At 32.8% G+C, this 22589-nt stretch overlaps 1 protein-coding gene across 1 annotated transcript in view; it reads left to right on the top strand.

The window, feature by feature from the left end:
• LOC135923200 (filamin-A-like) overlaps positions 1 to 22589 on the top strand; it is a 61478-nt gene that overhangs the window by 25787 nt on the left and 13102 nt on the right. Inside the window, exons 25-33 of the mRNA XM_065457821.1 lie at positions 2930 to 3101; positions 3444 to 3515; positions 6308 to 6447; positions 6515 to 6703; positions 6880 to 7054; positions 16930 to 17070; positions 20875 to 21003; positions 21860 to 22033; positions 22200 to 22355. Of these exons, the coding sequence (XP_065313893.1) occupies positions 2930 to 3101; positions 3444 to 3515; positions 6308 to 6447; positions 6515 to 6703; positions 6880 to 7054; positions 16930 to 17070; positions 20875 to 21003; positions 21860 to 22033; positions 22200 to 22355 (1348 nt within the window). The remainder of the gene's footprint in view (positions 1 to 2929; positions 3102 to 3443; positions 3516 to 6307; positions 6448 to 6514; positions 6704 to 6879; positions 7055 to 16929; positions 17071 to 20874; positions 21004 to 21859; positions 22034 to 22199; positions 22356 to 22589) is intronic.

The raw sequence follows: 22589 nt of genomic DNA, 5'->3' as shown, positions 1-22589 counted from the left end.
GAAAACAGGACTCATCATGTGTCTTATAAACAGTATAATAAAAAATAAAACGTGCGCCATTGTTATAATACCAAATTTTGTCTAAAAAAAATTAATATTACGCAAGCCTTGAGATTTTTCTCGAAGATGACAAAGGTTTGGACATCTGTTAACGAAATCTCGGCGCCTGCGTAGTATTTTGTAAGATGATTACCGTTTTCCTTGGATAGAAGAGATAGATAAAGAATTAGACAAATGGCTTAAAGAAGGAATAATAAAAGCAATAGTGCGTAGTGTATGGGCAACACCTTTAGTTCCCATAAGAAAACCGGATAACAGTTTAAGACTGTGTATAGACTATAGAGTACAGGTTAACCGATAGAGGAAAAATATCCGTTACCGAGAATAGAACAATTAATGGCTAATTTAAAAGGAGCAACAATTTTTTCGAAAATAGATTTTTCTAACGCTTACTTGCAAATTAAGGTAAGTGAGAAGACAAGTAAGATATTAACGATTACAACGCATAGAGGATTATTTGCTTTTTGGCGTTGTTTACCATTTGGTTTGAAAGTATCGGCTCCAATATTTCAAAGAACTATGGCGGCGTTATTTCAAGGAACAAAGGGAATAATGTATTATTTAGATGATGTTTCGATATGTGGTAGAACAGTAGAAGAACACAATACTAGGTTAGTTAAAGTATTATATATAATACTAGAAAATGGTTTAAGAGCTAATACGAATAAGAGCGTTTTTGGAGTAAGGGAAATAAAGTATTTAGGACACATTATAAATGGAAATGAAATTACTCCAATTGCAAAGAATATAGATAAGATAATGAACGTGAGGAGAGCACCAAATAATAAAACGGAAGTACAGGCGTTTTTAGGGGCTACGAATTATTATCATCGTTTTGTTCAAAATTTTGCAGAGATTGCCAGACCGTTGTACGATTTATTAAAGAAAAATAAAAGGTTTAAACGGGGAGAAGCCCAGGAGGAAAGTTTCGAAAAATTGAAAATAACGATGGTAGAGAAGCCGATTTTAAATTATTTTAATGAGAATTTAAATATTTTATGTTAAGTTTAAAATGAAATGCCGAATAAATCTCACTAATCTATCAATGGATAAATTTTACTTTAAAAATTACTTTGTTTAATAATTTTATAAAACAATACAAAACAAAAAAAATTGATAATGGTAATTTTTATAACATTTATTCTCTTTTTATACCTACAGAAAATAAGAATAATATAAAATATAACTAAAACAGACCACACTCTCCGTCGAATGTTCTCTTCTTCCTACGGCTACATTCTCGCTACATTTTCTACTCTATTGTTTTCTTCCGGCATGGTTAAAGCTTCGTTATTGATAGTCACGATTTGAATACTGCAATATCGCATCAAGTGATCACCTCCACGTAGCCAACACTGTCGGGTTCTTGGTCTATTGTACGGATGATTTCTATTTCTCATTTCGGCTCTTGCACTTGGATGTTCCCTTACGTCATTGATCATCTCCCCATACAATCTGTTCGCTTCTTCTCTCTCCAGTCTGAGCCACTTCCTTGATATTATTTATCCATCTATCATTCTGATCTCTATTCTTAGGGTATAATTTCCTACTCTAATATATGTTGACATCTACAAATAAAATTACTACGCATCAAATATTATTCTTTCTATTCTTCTATTCCAAAATTTATCTTTTATGACCTAAATTTTATTTCTGACAATTTTTATTCCATCTTCTTTTTAAACATCAATTTTGTTTACTTCCCAAAATTTTCCTTTCTACATATAATTTTGTTTTCTTCCCAAAATTTTCCTTCCTATTTACCTTCTAATCTCGGCCGTATTTGTTTTATATGTCTAGGCCATACACTTACTTGTCCTTCAATGTCTATTTCTAATTTCTTTTTTTCTAAGTTTTTCCTTATTACACCAGGAAAAAGAGATAAGTAGAAAACAGATAGAGATTGAAAAATATCCAGTAGGTAGTCTTGTCTGATATTGTTGTTTGATGGTCCTATTAAATGGGGGAAGGGATCACTTGATGCGATATTGCAGTAATCAAATCGTGACTATCAATAACGATAACCATGCCGGAAGAAAACAATAGAGGATTAGAAAAGGTAGCGAGAATGTTGCCGTAGGAGAAGAGAGCTAAGGAAGGGAGGTGTAGTAAATTTGAATAAAATAAAAGAAAAAAATTTTTAAAGGAAAAAAGATTGTTTTGAATATTTATAAAAAAATGTTTATGTTATATTTTATATATTCTCATTTTCTGTAGGTATAAAAGGAGAAGAAATGTTATAAAAATTACCATTATTAATTTTTTTGTTTTTGTATTGTTTTATAAAATTATTAAATAAAGTAATATTAAATTAAAGTAAAATTTATCCATTGATAGATTAGTGAGATTTATTCGGCATTTCAAGTAAAATATTCCTCATTATATATACTTTTCAAATACTATTTATTTGCATAGTGTTTAAAACAACAAGCTTAAATAATCTTGAACTTTATCCAATCTGAATAATACATCTTTTTTTCATCATTTTTCTTTAACTCATTTGAATATGACAACATTATGTTGGCCGATATCTTAATTTAAAATCTGCGATTGGTTTAACTACACTGGGTTCTTGGGCAAGTTCGTGAAATATGCAATGGGATTATAATCTGTTTATCATTCCATATTAGGAAAAATCTTTATATACAAATTTAACGAGGAAAAAAAATTAATCATTTCGGAAAAATTTGTTTTTTGATAATTTATAACTCAAATTACCTCTTCAAATATAATTTTTAATGTATCAGCAAATAATGATGCATTAATTAAATTACCGCTTCAAATATAAAGTGAATGAGCGAAACTAATGACCCATTCTAGTCATAATATCATGAATTTTTATATAATCATATGTGTAATAAATGAAAAGGATCCTCAGGGCAGACGACTCCCAGTTCACCTATCCTCCCCTCGTACCAATAAACTCGCTACCACGTGGCATAACAATCACGTGTTAGAGGCTGACGACGATTCTGGCCTGTCCTATTACCGATTTACGCCGCACGTAACTGGGCATCACGTGGTTAATGTAGCTTATTTAGGTTCGGAATTTACGCATAATATTTTCTCTCATTAAAAAAAATTAGATGAGAATGAAACCAGAGTTTGATACCGGAAACCCTTGAACCCGGTAAAATATAAGACGGAACATTCTAAAATTTCTAAAACCGAAACCGGTTTCAACCAAATACCTTGGAACCGGATCAGATGTAGGAACACGAGCTTATTTTTAAAATTACGAACCGGAAATGTAACTCACTCAGAAAATTATTTAGAATCAAAACCGGAATCAATTTTAGTCAGTGTTCTGAAATTATATTTTTATATTTAACCGATAGTTCCAATCTGTTTATATCTCGTTATGAATGCAATTTAATTTACAGGATACGCCGAAATGTCACGTTTGGAATTCGAAGCTTGGCCCGTAGGAATGGCTGAAAAGGCGACCGTGCTAGGTAAAGAGAGAACGTTTTCAAAATTAACTCTACCATTTAAATAAGTTGGCGTACATTTTGAGGGATAGGTGGGGTAAATCGAATCATATATGCTTGAATCAAATTAATGAGTGGCGTAGATCAACGATATAAAAATCACGTCCCTACATAACTCTTTAAACACGTGACTTATTAATAAATAATGACAATTTTTGTCGGTTGGCTCATGTATAAAAAAAAATAATAAAAGAATAATCCTTACATTAACTTCATTCGAAGTCTACCCTAGAATTAACTGTAAAACCATGTAAAAAATGGAATTGTAAGAATAGATATAAAGAAAGAAAGAAGGAAAGAAAGAAGGAAGGAAAGAAAGAAAATATAGTATAGATCTTGGAAAATGATTCGTAGACATAACATCTGCTGAGTAATATAGTGTTCTATATCCAATTTTTCGCAAAATATTTTTTTTTCCCCCCTACAAATCAATCCTTCAGGTCGTGTCCTAAGTTCGACTTTGTACTAAATAGCCAAAAAAAAATCAAAAGAAAAAATTTAGAAAAATAACAAAAAAAAATGAAAATAAACATAACCAAATGAACAAAAAAAAACGAGAATACAATATGAAAAATAACGATGCCGCCAAATTCTTAAAACAAACCAAAATAGGGTGTCTTAGCGCCAAAGCTTTTAGCATATACTAAAAAAAGTTCACTAAGTATCAAAATTAAATAGACCCAGGACATGGCCTCAGTTAGCGTTGTTAAATAGTCGAGTTTTTACGACTTGTAACTCGAGTCGTACTCGTAGAAGACGGTTCCGACTCAAGCCGATCAAGGAACGCCGCATGAGCCGGCTCGCTTAGTCGACTCGCTGGGTCGGCGTCCATTTTTATAAACGGCTAACTCAAATGTTTGGTGGGTTACAATGTGAACAAAAATTATGAAAAAGACATTATCTCCATATTGTTTTTAAGAATATTTGTGTCGAAACTAAAAATGGTTCTGCGACCGAATTCGGGTTCAGGGATTTTAGACTTTAATTTGGTGGACATTTTGTTAACGTGAAACTTATTCGGAAACCGGTTTTCTAAAAAAAAAGAGTTTGAATTTGCCCCGATTCTTATTACCCCGGGTTCGAGGTTACTCCTAGATTGGTCTCTGAAAGCCCAATTAAGATTTCTGAATCGAGCTCTCTTGTAATATCTTGCACGATTATATCTTTCGAGTTTTGACAAGGTAAAACTTCTTAACTCAAGAAGAATAAACTTGGAAAAACAGTAGGAATTCACTTCTAGAAGTTTAGTTCATCAAAGAATCCTAAGTACATATAATTTTGTTTATTAAACACCATTCAGTTAAAATATCTATTTTATAGCTTTTTTTATTTTTACTAAATATGATCTTTATTTATGGAATAACTTGCAATTTACATTTATATTATATGTAATATTACAGATGAAATATGCTAAAATATTAATATTATTTATTTGCAAAAATTTTTCCTTCAAATTTAAAATATTTATGTCCCATGAATTTACCGATAAGGCATTGTTTGGGAGTTGTAGACGACATTCTATTTCCGTTTTTTGGTAAGGGCATTGGCAGCTCGGGAAAATAACCTTTCGCTGGCGACCGATGTTGTTTGTTGTCCCAAATTTCGTAATCCATTTCCGACATTGAACTACACCTAGAAAACTGAGTGTCACTCTTTACAAAATTATGAGAAAGGAATAATGAAATAAAAATAAAGATTGAGGATTTATTTGGCGGATCCAAGTGGCAAAAACGACAGTGGATGTTCTTAGCTGGTGGTCTGGAAATTCCAAGAGATTTCCAGTTATCGACTATGGCTAGAGATTATATAGGGCAACAAACTACATCGGTTGCCAGCGAAAGGTTATTTTTCCGAGCTGCGCCCTTGCCAAATAACGGAAATAGAATGGTGGCTACTACTCTCAAGCAATAGCCTATCGTTCCAATCATGGGATATTAATATTTTAAATTATGGAAGATTTTTGTAAATAAATTATAATATTTGCATTAAATTGTAAGTTATTTCATAAATAAAGATTATATTTAGTAAAAATAAAATGCATCCCTATGCAATGAAGAATGCGTGTTATCCAAGTCAGCCATAAAATAGATATTTTAACTAAATGGTATTTAATAAACAAAATTTGTACTTGTTTTCTACGTTTATTTTTCTTGAGTTCAGTAGTTTTACCTATGTCAAAACTCATAGAGTTATTAACGAGAAAGCTCGGTTCAGAAATTTTAAATTGTTTGTTTGGGCATTTCGAGACCAGGGACCAATCTAAGAGTAACCCTTCGAACTCGGGGTAATAAGAATCGGGGCGTGTTCCAACCTCTTTTAGAAAATTGGGTTTTTTTTAAGTTCACGTTATCAAAATTTCTACCAAATTAAAGTCTAAAATCCCTGAACCCGCATCTAAGTTAGCCGACTAAGCGAGTCGAATAATGGGGCCCATTTAATCGACTTTCGGAGCCGTTTCTTCAACTAGAAACTTGGCAGCTAAGTCGACTCGGCTATGCCGTTTAACAACACTAGCCTCAGTATCGTATTCTTCCATATCACCGATAAAAATGCTAAAATATAATTTAGAATAATTCTTTATTGGCATTATTGTGGTGTCTGATTTCTTAGCTAAAATAGAAGAATTTTTTTAAAAAAAATACTCTGGCAAATTATGATAGATGGTTATAGAACAATATAACACTCAACAAATGATAAGTGAAATCTAGTGGGCATTCGAATCGATTAAAATAAGACATCTTTTTTATATAATTTAGAAAATTTCCCTCGCGATACCAAACCTATAAGGATCAAAAAGAAATGGGAGCAGTGCTTCAAAGTGGACGCTTCAAAATCTAGCCTGATTACGGACGACGTCACCGCTAAAATCACCTGCTTAGCCACCCGCCAAAAAAAGGTTTGCTTCCCGACTTTCGATAAAATAAATTAAACGCTCCTTTTTTTTCCCTCCTTATCTCACTTAGAACGCCGGCTCGATATCTCCTCTCGCCGAAAAATATTCCTCCGTTAACGTGCTAGAGGAATGTTCGGACGTGGTGGATAACCTGGACGGGACCTTTACGGTTTTTCTGAATTTTGACGACGTCGGATTTTATAAAGTCGAAACGAATTACGGAGGTCGGCCCGTGCCTAAAGGGGACTTTGAATTTTTGGTTAGTTTTTTTTTTAAAAAAAATATATTTTTTAGCGTAACTTTCCGAGGATTTACTTTAAGAGAACAATCATATGATTGCTACCGATTTTTCTAATACTTTGGGTGTAGCCTAAAATCTTTCTTTTTTCTTTTTGCTCCAATATGCGAACATCGACTGCGAAAAAAATTTGTTAGGTGGAAGATTGGAGCGATGAGGAGTCCTCCTACCACCAATTGATCGAAGAGGAAAGGTATTTCAAACAATTGACTCAATTCGCCGAATTCAGGACTGTCGAGTTCACGTTGCCGCCCTTACCTTTCGCCAATTCGGACGATATGATAGACGTGCTGCCTTATCTCGCCCTGACAGGTGACTTTTTTAATCTCGATTTTATTTACTTTTTTTTCATTTTACATATAATCGACTAAATAAAGTAATAAAATCAACTAAATAATGCCATTTTTTAAAAATTTTTCGCGAATAATATGCCAAAATTAAGCCTTTTAAAGGGCTTACCGTGACATTGATTTATTGTTGTAGTGTACTTGATTTTTTTTAAGTCTTATTAAGTATGCCCGTAGCGGAAGTTAGCTTGCGGAATAAAATTATATTTCTTTCGTGAATTAAAAAAAAAAGGTATATAAACTTTTCCCGCCCGAACGCTTCGAATTTCTAGTCCCCTTAAATTTTATAATTCAAAATTAGCTTTTAATTTTTTGCGTATCGCTAGTAGCTTCGCGGGGCGCGAAAGGTCTCTTTTATACTAATGACGTATTGCGTGGTATTTTTCAAAAGTAAGCAAATAATATGTATAATTTATGATCTATTATCGAATGCATTTCACTATCATTTGCTTGCGTTATGAAAAATACCCGAAAATGCATGTCAGATCGCCTAAGCGATATCTACGCTAACGACGCCACTGCTTTTAGCGGCTTTTTTAAATTTCCGTATATAAACGTTTATCCGCGTGTAGTTATATATTTTTAAGTCCTTTCGAAAAATTAAATCCTAAAAATTTCCCGCTCTTTTAAAAGGTATGTTCCAGAAATAAACGTTCTAAATATTGAGGTGAATCTTCTAAATTTGAATGATTCGACTCTTTTTCAATCTCTTCATCTTAAATTTTATCATTTTCTTTTGATTAAATAATAATTCTCTTTTTCAATCTTTTCATCTTAAATTTTATCATTTTCTTTTGATTAAATAATAATTCTCTTTTTCAATCTTTTCATCTTAAATTTTATCATTTTCTTTTGATTAAATAATAATTCTCTTTTTCAATCTTTTCATCTTAAATTTTATCATTTTCTTTTGATTAAATAATAATTCTCTTTTTCAATCTTTTCATCTTAAATTTTATCATTTTCTTTTGATTAAATAATAATTCTCTTTTTCAATCTTTTCATCTTAAATTTTATCATTTTCTTTTGATTAAATAATAATTTCGATAGAGAATTTTTTTTTATATGAATTTAACGATTACAATTTAAGTTTTGAAAACCGGCCCGAAACCCGATCGATTTATGAACCGTTTCCCGAACTCTAATTTAATTAGAGTTCGGTTTATAAAGCAAGTTGGATACCGACAGGTCCGAAATTAGGCCGGTCCAACTAGAACCTATTTTTTTTAAAAAATTTTTTAGACCCGATACAAAGTTTATCGAATTCCCAATACTTCGAATTCGAAATTTTTATAATGATTAGTCGCCTATACCTTATTTTTGATCTATTCCTCTTCTCCGTTTATTGGCGATTTCCGGTCCAGGTTGGCCAGTCATCCCTTTTATTTAATCGTCAGGAAATTTTGTGGCAAAGTATTTAACAATCGGGTGCCCTTCCTTACATCAACCCCTTTAGGTGGTTTTTTACGCCCCGTCGAGGAGACGATGATCCTATTCTGGACCAGACCACAGGGAACCTTTTAGACCTCCATTAACCGCCAAAAGACGTCAATGCCGCCTCATCAGATTGTTTTTTTATCGTTTGTAATCTTATTTATTAAAAGAATTATCCGCGGTATAATTTAAATTTGAAGTGTTAGCCGGTCTTGGTAGTGTTGTTGGAAAGCCCGCGATTAAAAATTTTAGGCAAGATAATATAATGTAGACCTCAAGATTTAGCGAATAGATGTCCGAACTTTTTCTGCCAGCCTATGAGGCAAAACCTCCAGTTTTACAATAATATTATTTCGGTTATAACCTTAAAAGGGCCGTTTTTTAAAAATCGACCCGATTCGGGCTTTTTAACAACACTGGGTCTCAGTTGACCTCCGACGTATTATACGAATTACATTTTAAAAAAAAATTCATAACACTACGGGCAAGAGTAAGTCCCACAAGATTGACACCTGTCAAAATCCTATGCGGAGCCTTAATTTAAATAACGGTCATAACATATTATTCGGTAAGTCGCATTTTAAAAATCCGTCTTATTTATTAATGGGATAAATTTTTTTTACGAGCCACGGACTAGAATAGACGCTCGATAATGATGCCCCCTAATTTAAAAACCAAAATTTAAGCGCATTTAAATGGGGATTTTGGGCAGGTTTTTACTCCTCAAGTCGCGTTCGTTCCATAATTCATTTCGCTCCGCCCGTTGTGAACCTTCGCCCAGTTGTATCTTTAAATAATAAAGTATCGATCATTATATACCTATCGGAAGACTCCATATTTCGAGAATCAAGAAAGTTTAATTAAAATGGCGCCATTCATATCGGATTTAAAAAAATGGTTGATTGATGAATGCGTGATTTCGGATCCCAATCGCACCTTTATCTACATTACATTTCATTCTTAATAATTATTTTTTGGTTATCTCTTATCTCAATGACATATAATAATAATACCTAGACTGGCGATGTATTCATTAAAAAGTGTAACATGGACGAAAAACAGCTGGGGACGCCATTTTGGTTACCCATATCGTTATTAAAAAAATTTAAACGAGAAGCCCTATTTCCTATGTCGGACGCGAACTTTATAAAAGAAATTGCCCTGATCGTCGAAATAATAATGGAAGGCAAGTTATCGATTTAAATAGTAGTTTTTTAACACGAGAACAATGACTCTATGGGTTACCGAATAGCCTATTGAAATGTATTTATGATTAATATTTTTGCGAAATAAATTTACGCGCCTTGTCCTATTCGAAGCGAAAGTTTCCGTTAGAGGTCTTGCAATGGGCCGGTTTTTAGCCGGTTTTGCCCGCCAACTCGTTGTTTTTCGAATAATTTAAACCGCCCACCCGGCGCCCGATCAACAATCTGGTTTGGCTTCCATTTAGATGTATTTTTTAATTAAACATGTGATACGCGATATTGAAACGATTTAATAAATAGGAAAATCAAATATTCGCCTGCCAACTCCCGCTCATCGCCTTAAATTTTTTTAACCCGCCCACCATCCGCTAAATGTTGAAAATATTTTTTTAAAAAAACCCTACCATGCCTATTCATAGTATGAGCGGGAGGGCGAAAAATCCGCCCAACGCAGACCTCTAGTTTGCTTAATCTTAAAAAAAAAATAGTCTTGAATTTGTCGCGTAAAATTGAAAGAAATTTGATCACGGATATTTGCTCGACATTAAAATTTTAGATCCCAACTTTTACCCGGAAATAATGCGCATTCATTCATTTTTTTTAAAAAAAAATCTTTTATAATTTTCCTCGTGCAGGAAAAAATCCTTTTTTTTCGGACTAAACGTAATGATAACTCTATAATCAATTCCCTGGCAATTTTAACTTAAAATATGCGAAGCGAATATCCCTAGTGTTGTTAAAAGGCCCGATTTTCGTTGATTTTCTAACGTATATAAGGAGAAAGAATGGAAAGCGAGATAGCTTTTCAGGCCTAGTTTTATGTTTTATCTGATGGAATTATTTTAAAATTTCTTTTCACTTTCACCTTTGGTCGCTCGCAACATATTTCAACAATGGTTTTTTTTATAAGTGAAATCGAGTGTTATTTATTATATATTATCCCATTGTATAATAACTCTTTTTCCCGAGAGGGAACATTTAAATTTGTATGAGGTTATCCTGGAAAACACTTAGTATAAGATAGTTATAGTATCGTACAAGTTAAACTGTTGGTTGAAAGTTTTGTTTGTTTTTTTGCCATATGCTAAATATTCCCCCCCCCCTCCCCTTCCACTATTATTTTTCGGAGATTAATGGCAAAATGGGGAAAAAAATATGAACGTATATTGATGATGTGCGTTAGGAGGTCTTATTAATAATCATATTATTATTATTGTTTGTTCAGTTTTCATCGATTTAACGATAAAGTTAAGTTGAGAAATTCAAAGTTTTAATCCTCGCGGAAAGTGAGCCATTACAATCTAGGGGAGGGGGGGGGGCTAATTACTGCGCGCCACTCATCCCCTAGTATCGCTATTTGTTCGCGGAAAATTATTATAGTCCGTCGATAATTGTATTAATTTTTTTTTTTTCGAATACCTTACCTTCTTATATTACTAAAATATGATATATTCTATCCACCCTCCCTTTCCTCTCCTCGTATTACTCACATCCTCTTTACGATTCCTTCATCGTTCTGGCCCGCTTACACTGCTTTCCCGCTCCCCCTTTCTCCGTCTCTTCCTCGCCTTAATTTCGATTCTTTTTTCTCCATCCATATTTATCCCTTATTCGATCACCCATATCCTGTCTTCTACTTCACCACATTGGGAACTTCTTAATGAGCCAACCCTAGACTACCCTTTCATCTCACCTGACTATCACATCCCTATTCCTCGTTTAACTTATCTTGAACGCAGTCCCTTTGGGATTCGTTACATTACGGTTCTCTTGATCCAATCATCGTCTTCGCCTTTTTCACCCCATCATAGATAGGGCTAACCATCTCGTCAATCTGGGTTCATTTAACCTTTTTGTTCGAACCGCAAGTTGTACCGTTATCGTTCAGCTCGAATTCTCGAAACGGTTAATATCTTGCTATCCTCGAAATTCTCTCGTTCTCCTGGGGTATATTTACCCGATTCGACGGATCCCTAATTTTAAAACCACCCTTTCATATTCTCCACCCTACCGGAAAACATGTTGGTTGCGTTTTCGCAGACCTCTAAATAAGTGTTACCGCGCCTTTTTATTTGGACACGTCTGATTCAAGAAATATTCCTCCTAAATCGTCTTCTCGAGACGCGGCCATTTTTCTAAGCTCTTAAAATTTGAATTTGCGTGACTTCCAACGATGAAATATGCCCCTCCCCCTTCAAACATTTAATTATAAATGATTATTAAAAATTTTATTCGAAAATATTCGGCCGGAAAACTGTGAGCTCTACCCATAGCGGGTTCGGAAGCGGTAATATTAAAAAATTGAGCCGGGTATCAATTACGAATAGTCGCCGGTCAATTCGAATTAACCAGTTGGAGAATCATATGGTGGATACATTCATTCATTGGCTACTCATATTCTTAAATTTTTTCTTTTTTAAAAATTTGTTTTTCATTATCCGGCTTAAAAAACGATTCCGCAGGCGATGCGGAAAGCGGAAAATGTATATTTTTTGAAAATTAAAATATAGATTCGAGTCACTTCTCTCCTCCATCTTTCTCAGAATATAAGTTTGTCTTTTAATTGGATTGCATTTTTTTATAAATAAAAATTTTTGTTGACCATTTTTTTCAAACAACTTGGAGGAAAAATTTCCCATTCTAACCCTGTCCTATTTCCCCCTAATATTATCTACCCTTGAAATATACTATTTCGACGATTTCTGCATTGCATATTCTTCCCATCATTTTTTTTTCGCTTCGAACACCGAAACGCTATTTTTTTTCACGTATTTTTTTTCTTTCTGCTATATATTATTAAATTAATATACGCATGTGAATTATTATTTTATTCGAATTTATTTCGACGTTTTCTGCGAATTCGATTAAAACTTGTATATTCTTCCCGTCATTTTTTTTCCCCTTCGAACACCGAAACGCTATTTTTTTTAGCTTATTTTTTTTCTTTCTGCTATTTTCGTTATACGATATATTGGTATAATTTATTAAATTAATATACGCATGTGAATTATTATTTTATTCGAATTTTTCAAGGCCAAATATATATTTTGGATTTCGATATTCCTTCTTGGCTTGGTCAGTTTTGTCTCGAGAAAAGTTTAGATATTGGCTCGAAATGTTTTAAAACGTGATTGTAAAAAAACTAATAACATGATTTGTGATCCTAATAGAAATGAATTTATTTATTTAAAAAAAAAAATATATTTAAATAAATAAACTACAAAATAATTACATTTATTTAAAGAAATACAAAAGCTCTGAGTCTGACAAGAGAACATATAATGTAACGTTATATAATTAAAACCCCGCCTTTTGACTGGCAGGCACACATTCGCCTTGACATCTTTATCGTGTCAAAATTAAGATGATTTTTGTTTTCATGTGTAATATAATTTCGGTGGTAACAACCGATACCGTGTTTTTTATCGATGTCTTCCATTTACTAAACCCATCTGTTCCGTGCACTCATTATCTTTATAATTTTCCTAATTAGACCTCTTCGAAAATAGAAGTAAATACGAATGTTATATGTGTATAAGAAATGCGTTCCCAAGCCTAAGGAAAGGTCATTTCTACAATTTGTTCCTCAGGTTTTATTACTAGTAAAAGACGAATAGCGGGGGCGTTTTGTTTGGGAAAATCGCGCGTAAATTTAGAAACATTTTTTGTTGTTGTTGATGTTCTATTCGAAAAAAATGGGGTGGTAAGGTGAGACGGGCCGGGCATTAGAGGTCTGCAAATCAAGGCCAGCCGTGTCTATTTTTGACAAATAAATTCGGGCCGGGCCAGGCGGACAAATAATTTCTATTTCGGGTCGGGCTTTTCGGGATAAAAAAATTATTCGGGTTCGGGCCGGATATTATAAAAAAATTTCGGGCCGGTTTTTAAAAAATTAAGAAAATATTTAACCTAATATTTATATTTTCTTTAGCAGACTTGGAAAAGTGAAAGAAACATAATCCTTTTAAAATAAAAATTTGTATGCCATTTGGTTTGTTATTGTTGACTCGAATTACAAAAGAAAAAAAAAAATAAATAAGTGATTTTTTTTAAAAAAAATTTAAATGATTATCGAATTTTTAAAAAAATTAAAAAAAAAATAAAAATAATTACTATTCAAACCAATCAACATGAAAAAAATTCTGATAGCAGAATATTCTTAGTGAAGTTTCTCGGCACTCGGGGGAAAGAAAAATATTAATAAATTCCATTCTTTAGCACGAGAAGGCTTATTATCTAAAAACAAAAAAAAAAAACAATTTATTTGGCGGTGTTTTTTTCCTACGTTTTTTTTTATTTAAAAAAAACAAAAAAATATATAAAAAACACCTCGATGAGTTCGAAATTGATTAGTTCCAAATTTTTGAATCCGGAAAGGGTCGAGGAAAGAAGGACGTCTTCTTTGCTTCACCCGGGATTTTCTGTGTCCAATAAGAAAGGCGGCGGCAAAGGTAATATTTTGTTTATTTTTTAAAAAAATTTAATTTTACCAAATAAAAAGAAAAGAAATGGAAAGAAAGAAAGAAAGAAATGAGTAAGAAAGAAAGAAAGAAATGAGTGACAAGCAAGCCCAAAGAATTTTTGAGTCAACGCTATTTGCCAAAAATATATATATATATTTTTAAGACAGAAGTTCGAAATAAATTTATTCTAATCCCCCCCCCACCCCCTCACTAATCATATTATTTATGACAAAAAAAAAGATAAAATAAATTCCCTAAATATTTTCATGGTCAAAAACAAAAAAAATAACACCGTATGTCGTTTTGGCAACTCGTTTAAATGTCATAATTCGCGAAAAAAAAAGGTTTTCGCAATTTATGAACTGTCAAAAGAAAGAAACTTTTTTTTATCTTTAAAGTAATTCCGATCCAATTTTTAGGGGGGGGGGGTGAAGGGATGAGATTAATTGATCGAAAATTAAAAATTATTTCTTTTTGTCTATTTTAAAATTTATTTTTTTTAAAAAAAAATTATATTTTCCGCGGCTTTTCGTTAAAAAGTTTTTTTTAAAAAAAATATTATATATAAATATAATTTTGCCGCCAAAATAAAAGTAATGGTGAGAGGTTCTATAGACGAAAATTTGTTACATCCGGGTTTCAATTTCAGGACTTCCGATCTGGAAGGCGGTAAGTATATTGTTATCTCTTGCATTACGAAATATTTTGTTAGGGAAAATTTCAAAATTTCAAAATTTTCGTAAATTTATGAAATTTACGAAACGTGTCCCGAATCTTTGTTAAAGTTTCGTAAATTTTGGAATTTATGATTTCTACCAATTCATTTTTATATTTAATACTTCCTGCAGTATTTTTGTTTAACCGTAAAAATTTGACAACTTTAATAATAAAGTGGGCTCAAATTTATTTAAATTTTTATCAATTTCTCAAACTTTTAAAACAAAAATTTTTTTTACATTATAGATTGCTTATTTCTTCTTTTTTTTTCGTTAAAGTTACGGAAGTTATTAAAGTTATATTGAGTATTAGGGTCAGTCACACCCTAAAATGGCTAATCGCTCGTTGATCCCTTCCATAATTAACGCTAGAGAAAACATTATTTTATGATCTTATTCTGGTTTGTAATATACTTTTTAAATTTATTTTAAGACTTGGATAATAGGCTTTAATCATGGGATTATCCTCTACATTTTTTTTTTATAGAACTTATTTTATTTGTATATAATTTATTTAAACGGTTTTTAGCAAAGTAAAATTGATGCTAGAGGCCCTAGCCTAAGATTAGTATTTCTAAGAGCATCTTAGAAAACTCGACCTGGGGTTTCATTTTTTATATTTTATTTTTGTAACTTCGCGGCTTAAGGCTAGATATATCAATATGATGAATTACTTTAAGGTGTATTCCTCGGGGGCTCTGTAGAAGCTCCTACCAGTGTTACTAAACGACCAGATTTTTGCCAATTTTGAATTAAGATTCTAGTCAAAATTATATTACGCGAGACTCTAGATTTTGTTTAATTAGATGGTCTTAACTGTGTCATAATCCTAGAGATTTCGCTAATAGGGTGTCTGGACCTTTGTGCCATCTATGAGCGAACTCTTCAGGCTTGTGCGATATTATTCTGGATAAAATATTGAGTCCAAATCGAGCCATTTAAAAAGACTAACGGGAAGAAAATATTTCTATATATGCCGCAAATTTTGATTTTCATAATTGTATTTTTTCTTCTTTTTCCTATACAACGGGGTTGCCCATACACTATATTCCACTGGAACAATAATACCATCCTTAATCCATTGATCCAACTCTTCGTCAATTTCCTTTTCCCATTCAAAAGGAACTCGTCGACATGCTAGGAAAATGGGTGAAAATCCCTCCTTTAATTTTACATCCACAGCAGGTCAAAATTTGTTTAGGTAGAAAAAAAAAAATGAGAAAGATGGAGGTGGCGGTCGGTTTAATATTGTAAAAAAAGGGGGGGAGTATTTAAATCGGTGACCAAAACTTTCGAGAAACCTAATTTTGAAAAAAAAATAAATATTAAGGGTTCTTTAAATAAATAAATTCTGATTCCAAAAGTAAGGAAGAGGAAATCTAAATTTTTAATCCATTTTCACCCCCCCCCCCCCCATCTTTCCTGCGTGATCCAAAAAGCAAAAATAAGAAAGAGTCTTAACATATTTTAAAGCCCTTCTAGCACATGTGAAGCGTACGAAAAGAGTAGGTTGTTTTCTGGACCCTAATTTAGATGCACCATGGGATACGCAACATAGATAAAGGTTAATGGGCGAGAAATACTAATTGACAAAAAACGAAATCGAGTCAAATTAAATTTGTTTGTATCCTTTATATTTTTATAAACAAACATAATATTATATAAACTAATAATTTAATAACTTTTAGGCCCGTTATTCGAGAGTTGATAGTTATTTTATGACCAACCAATAGAAATCGAGAAAAAAAAATGAGTGGCATAAATTAATTTAAAATGGCCACCACAGATGATATGATTTTAAAACAAAATATATCATATACGAATGAAAAATTGACGATGCCCAGAATGTTTATTCCTAAGGGTTATCAAATTTAAATTACATCCCCCACTTAATAATATTAAAGTAAGATTTTTTTTTTAAAAAAAAAGTAACGTTTTGTAACGTTTTAAAAATGACCATAATCCCCCACCTGTTGCGTATATAAAGAAAACCGCTTAATATTTACATTTATTTTCTTTTAGCGGAGATTAAAGGCCCCAGCGGAAAATTAGGCCTTCCCAAGGTGACCAGCAACACCGACGGAACTATCAACCTCAAATATCACCCTACCGAAGCGGGTTTGCACGAAATCGATATCAAGTTCGAGAAGGAACCTGTCCAAGGTATTAAAAACATTTCATAACTTTGAATATTATGCTTTGGCGAAAAATGTTTACTTCTCCCTCCCCCCAATTCAATAAAATCAAGTCACTACCGCCATCTTATTAATGGCGGTAGTGACTTAGGGATATGGTTGGGGGTATTGCCTAAAATCTACCTAATCTACAGGTTAGCATTGAGGCCGGCGCGGTTTATAAAAAAATTTGGGGGGAGATTATGATTTTTTGGTCCAGGAATTTGCCGGCTAAAAAAAAAATCTTTCTTTCTTCCTTCCTTCCTTTCTCTCTCAAAAATTAAAACATGTTTAAAATTAAAATTTTAAAATTTGCGAAAGTTTTGAAACTTTTTTAATTTTTTCTTTTAAATTTCGGACATAGCCTTAAATGAAAATAATGAAGATCAAAACGAGCTAAAATAAAACACGGCTCTCTATTTTCCACCAAGATCCGATTATTACAACCGGAAGGTCACCAGTAGGTATTTTCACTAATGGGACCATAGGCAAAAAATTTTTAGGATTGAAAAAAAAAATTCCCAAATTAATGGCGATCATGGATTCTCTTTTAAACTGTTTCCGATCAACTCTAATCTCCATGTTCCCAACCATCTTAGTTTCCTCGGATCTCGATGGCAGACTCTCATTATCCCCCCCCCCCTCTCTTATATGTTTTTATTTTTTATAAACATATTATACTATATAAATGAATGAATGAATGCGTTAAATGCCTTCCAAAATTCTCCGATTGTATTTAGTCTCGAATGCTATCACATAAATTAGATAAAATCGTCTTTCGTTCAACTTTACGCAATTGTTGTCATTTTATATTAAAATTTTTTTTTTGGCATACAGACTTTCCTGGATGAATTGAAATGTAACCTTTTTTACTAGGATCAAAATGGTCATTCATTCATTTTTCGTTAAATTTGCGAAATGGCTGTTATTCTAATTTTTATCTCGGTTTTAATATATCAAACAGATTGCCAAACCTCTTCATAAACACCTGATCGAACGTATATCCTTTAGGATAACATTATCGTCCAATCAGAATGCGCGCTTTCTCTTATTTATTTATTTATTTATTATTCTGAACAAGATTTGATGGCTATTTACTAACTCGAAAAAAAATTACTTATTTTTATAACTCGAGATCTAAGTAGGGGTAATGCGAAATAGCGATTTGCATTGGGCCTAATTTTTCAAACCCCACCCGACCTGTAACTTTTTGAAAAAGTTTGTCCTACCCTATCTCGAGCAATTTTTGTCCCGACCCTAAGCCCGGCCCGGCCCGGCCCGGTCCGAAGTTTTTAAAAAAATATTAGACCGAACCCGAACCGAAATAAACCCCCCGAGCCGTGATTCGCAGAGATCTCTATTGTAAAAATATATGATTTTTTTTTGTGTACATCTCATTAACCCTGCCTATCCGCCCACCACATGTGTGTGTGTGTGGGTTGAGCGTATTTTAAAATAAATTTTTAAATTTAAAACCACAATAACTCAAAAACCATTATTTTTTAAATGATGACCACGTCACACGTCAATTATTCAAATTTGAAATATGGCCGCCAATAATTTTGAAACGAATCGATAAATATTGGCCACTTTTTTAAATCAACTAACTAAAACGGATTTTTTTTTTAAAAAAAAGGCCGTGTTCTAGAAATTTTATTTTTATATATAGATTTTTTTTAAAAAAAACGCGGGAGATTTAAAAATCCCACCCCCCTTTTCTGATTTCTCGAGGGTTAAAATCGCGCGTAATATTTTCTAATGTTCTGTCTGACGTATCTACGAATAATTTTAATTTATTTTCTCCAAACTTTAAAATTTTAGTTTTTTTTTATTCTTATTTCCTCCACAAACTTTAATTTTAATTTATTTTATTATTTTCTCCTAATCTTAGTAAATAATGCCTAAGGACAAGGCTATCCAGATTTTATTATTTTTTAAAAAAAAAAAATCACCTGTCCTTTTCCCCAACAAATTTTTTTTTTACGGATCATAAAAATTTGTGTCGGTAAGAAAGAGGTCATATTTTTATGAGTAATCTGAATGAAATGTCATCAGATTTGCTGCACCCCTTCCCCCTCCTTGCCGCTTAAAATGATTTCCGGTTATATTTTTGGCAGCGGTCATTGATCATCCCGCGCCATTTTTCCCTCGCTATTTAAAACAAATGTGAGATATTTTACAGCTGGGCCTTAAATCTCCCCGAAGACCGACTACTACCCCCTTCTTTGCACTGCACCCCCCCTTCCACCTCCTTGCCACTTATAATGATTTCCGGTTGTATATTTTTGGCAGCGCACTTTTTCCATCGATATTTAAAACAAATCAAAGATATTTTACAGCTGGGCCTCGAATTTCCCCGAAGAACAACCCCCAAAAAATCAATTAGATTTCATTCCCCACCCAGTTAGTTATTGAGATAATAAAAATTATATTTCTTTTATAAAAACAAAAATATTTACAAATATTTTCAAACCTAAAAATATTTAAACATTTCGAAACAAAACCTTGAAACATTTGTTGGAAAATTTAAAAAAAATTTTTTTCTAAATAAAAATTTATCACCCCTTATAAAAAATTAAAATGTATTTATTTATTTTATATTATTTTTAAAGTTTTTTTTTCTTCTATTTTTTTTCTATCAAATTATTGGCTTTCTTCTAATATTATTTGCATTTTTAAATATTTCGCGTTAAACGTCGAAGACAGATGCCGGGGTCATTTTGGACCTGAATCATGTTTATTTTCTAATTTTTTTTTAAACAAAAAATCATCCAAAATTGCGCGCCAAATTTTTCAAAGTTGCGCGCTAAATTTTTTTTTTCGATTTAATTAATAAAAGCAAAACAATTGCAATCAATCGATAATAAAAAATTTTTAAAAAATAATTATCTATTTGTTATCTCGATCAACTTTTTTTCCGTCAATCAAAAACTAACCTCCAATTAAATTATATTTTCTAGAAGCCCCCACCACCCGGTTTCCCCGCTTTCGCGGTTGGCGCCTATTCGCCGCGGAAAATACAAAAATACAAGTACATTTTGTACAATTCGCTGCAAATTCCGCGCCAACTATGAATTACGGAGTCAGTACCGGAAATAAGTAAGACCCCAATCGAGTGGAAAGAAATAATCCGGCGCGACTTTTTTTTTTACATACACGCTTACCCGAGGGAGAGTTGGCTGGGGTGTAAGGTGCTCTATTATACAAAAATTAAATGGTGGTCTATACAGTGTCCTCTAAAATTGGAGAGTAAGATACTATCGCGTTAAAACAGATTCGGGGGGGGGGAGCAGAGACCTTCATGGGCCGGGCCGGCCTGCAGGCCCATACCCAGCACAATATTATATTTTTTAGCGAGCTTGGGCCGGGCCTGGATTTAAAAATTTTTTTTTTTAATGAGCTAGGCTAGTATTGTAAACAAAATGATTGCCTAAATATATTTAAATATTGTTTATTTTCATTAAATAAAAAAAAATTCAATTTTTGGATATGGGTTTGGGAATTTTTTTTAGCATTGGATATAGGCCAGGCCGGGCTTGAGCCTAAAAAAATATTTACTGCATGAAAAAATTAAGGCCTGTGAAGGTCTCTGAGGGGGGTGGTGGCTCATAATCAAATACCAATATACTTAGTTAGTTATCCATTTTATATTTTAGTCCTCAGAGGGTCTAGCTTCATTGGATTGAAAGGTATAGATTTGGAGGGCTCTAAATTCCATCAGATTAAAGGAGAAATAAATGATGTATATTTTTACATAAAATCTTATTGTTTTTCTTTCAATATGAATTTACAGGAAGCCCTTATCAGTTTTACGTGGATAGAATCAAAGATTCAAATATTACGGCATGGGGACCCGGTTTATCCTATGGCCAGGCCAACGAGGCTTGCAACTTCACGGTCGTAACGAAAGATGGGCAAGCCGGTAATATCATAAATCCCATATTTTTTTTATAACGATATATCTTTCTTTTGTCATAAACTTGTCAATAATAATATTTTCGCGTATACGCTTATTTAACCCATTAGATGGCAATCAAAGATTGCAAAATTTTGATTGGGCATAATGATATTAATATTTATAGGCCACTTTTGTGACGTTTAAACGTAATTTCGTAAAAAGTATTTATTGAGAAATCAGATGATAAAATAAAATTAGCAAAGTTGTTAAAAGATACTTTTTAAATGGATCTAGATACAGATACAACGTCTAAAATAATATTCAGATACAGATTATTTAATTAAAAATCTATCTAGATTCAGATACCACATTTTTATATCTAGATACTTGTATTTTGATACAGGATCTAGATACTTTATCTAGATCTATGAACAACTCTGAAAATTAGTATTATAATATCATTCATATACTAACTTACATGTTAGTTCTACCGATTCTGAAAGAAATGACTCGCAATACATGATAGGGGGTAACTCATATTATAAGAAAAACGATTTTTTTTGAACCCCACTTGATATGGTTTACCCGGCATTCAATTATCGCCAATTCGCGGCGAAGTATAGTTAGGGTTAGGACACTGGTTCTTCTTGGAGACAGTTGTTTTAGTATAGTTAGGGTTAGGGGTACTCTTAGTTATTCTAAGGGTGGAGGCAGCTGTTTTAGTAAACTTTATACTTCGCCGCGAATTCTCGATAACTGTTAATGCAGGGTTATAAGGAATATATTTTAAAATTAAGAGAAATTCTGAACGCTAATATTTATATGCTTAATTAATAGAAAGCTAACGCCAAAATAAATTTTTTTTTGTAACGCGCGATAGGCGGCTTGGATACGACAGTGGAGGGCCCCTCTAAGACCGAGATAACGTGTCACGACAATAAGGACGGTTCTTGCGGCGTGACGTACGTGCCCAATCGTCAGGGAGTATACAAAGTCAACGTCAAGTTCAACAATAAGCACATATCCGGCAGCCCCTTTACCGTAAAAATCACGGGTAAAGAATTATCTTTACGCGTACAAAAATGAAGAATCAAATAAGATCATTACACGAATCATTGAAAAGAGAGGAAAATATTCATTTAAATTTTGCTTAAATTCTTCTACCTTCAAGTTCCCGTATAATATATATATATATATTTTTTTAAATTTAATATAAAAAGGCGAGGGGAGCAAAAGAAGCCAGCTTGCTAGCAGTGCCAACGAGATTTCGCTCGCCATAGATATAGATGACATTAAGAGCCTGCGAACGACCATAACTACGCCCGCGGGCGTCGAAGACGTGTGCCTTGTTAGAGCTTTATCCAACGGGAATATAGGTTCTTGTAAAATATATTTTATTTAACGTGAGAGTGATTTATATTAAAAATTGCTGTAGAAGAAAATTAGGCTATAAAGCCAAAAAAATCGCCGTTGCTTTTACCTTATATGATCCCCGAATCCTCGTCCTCATATTATAACAGTTACGATCGAAATTAGGGATATCTGAAGCTATTTGATTTGTCGCCCCTTCCCAAGGCTCGCTTAAAAAGGTGGACCATCATCAATCCATT

Source organism: Gordionus sp. m RMFG-2023, chromosome 2, assembly GCF_954871325.1.
Source record: "Gordionus sp. m RMFG-2023 chromosome 2, tfGorSpeb1-WG-v2, whole genome shotgun sequence".
Classification (NCBI taxonomy): Eukaryota; Metazoa; Nematomorpha; class Gordioida; order Chordodea; family Parachordodidae; genus Gordionus; species Gordionus sp. m RMFG-2023.
This window is presented reverse-complemented; position numbering and strand designations above follow the sequence as displayed.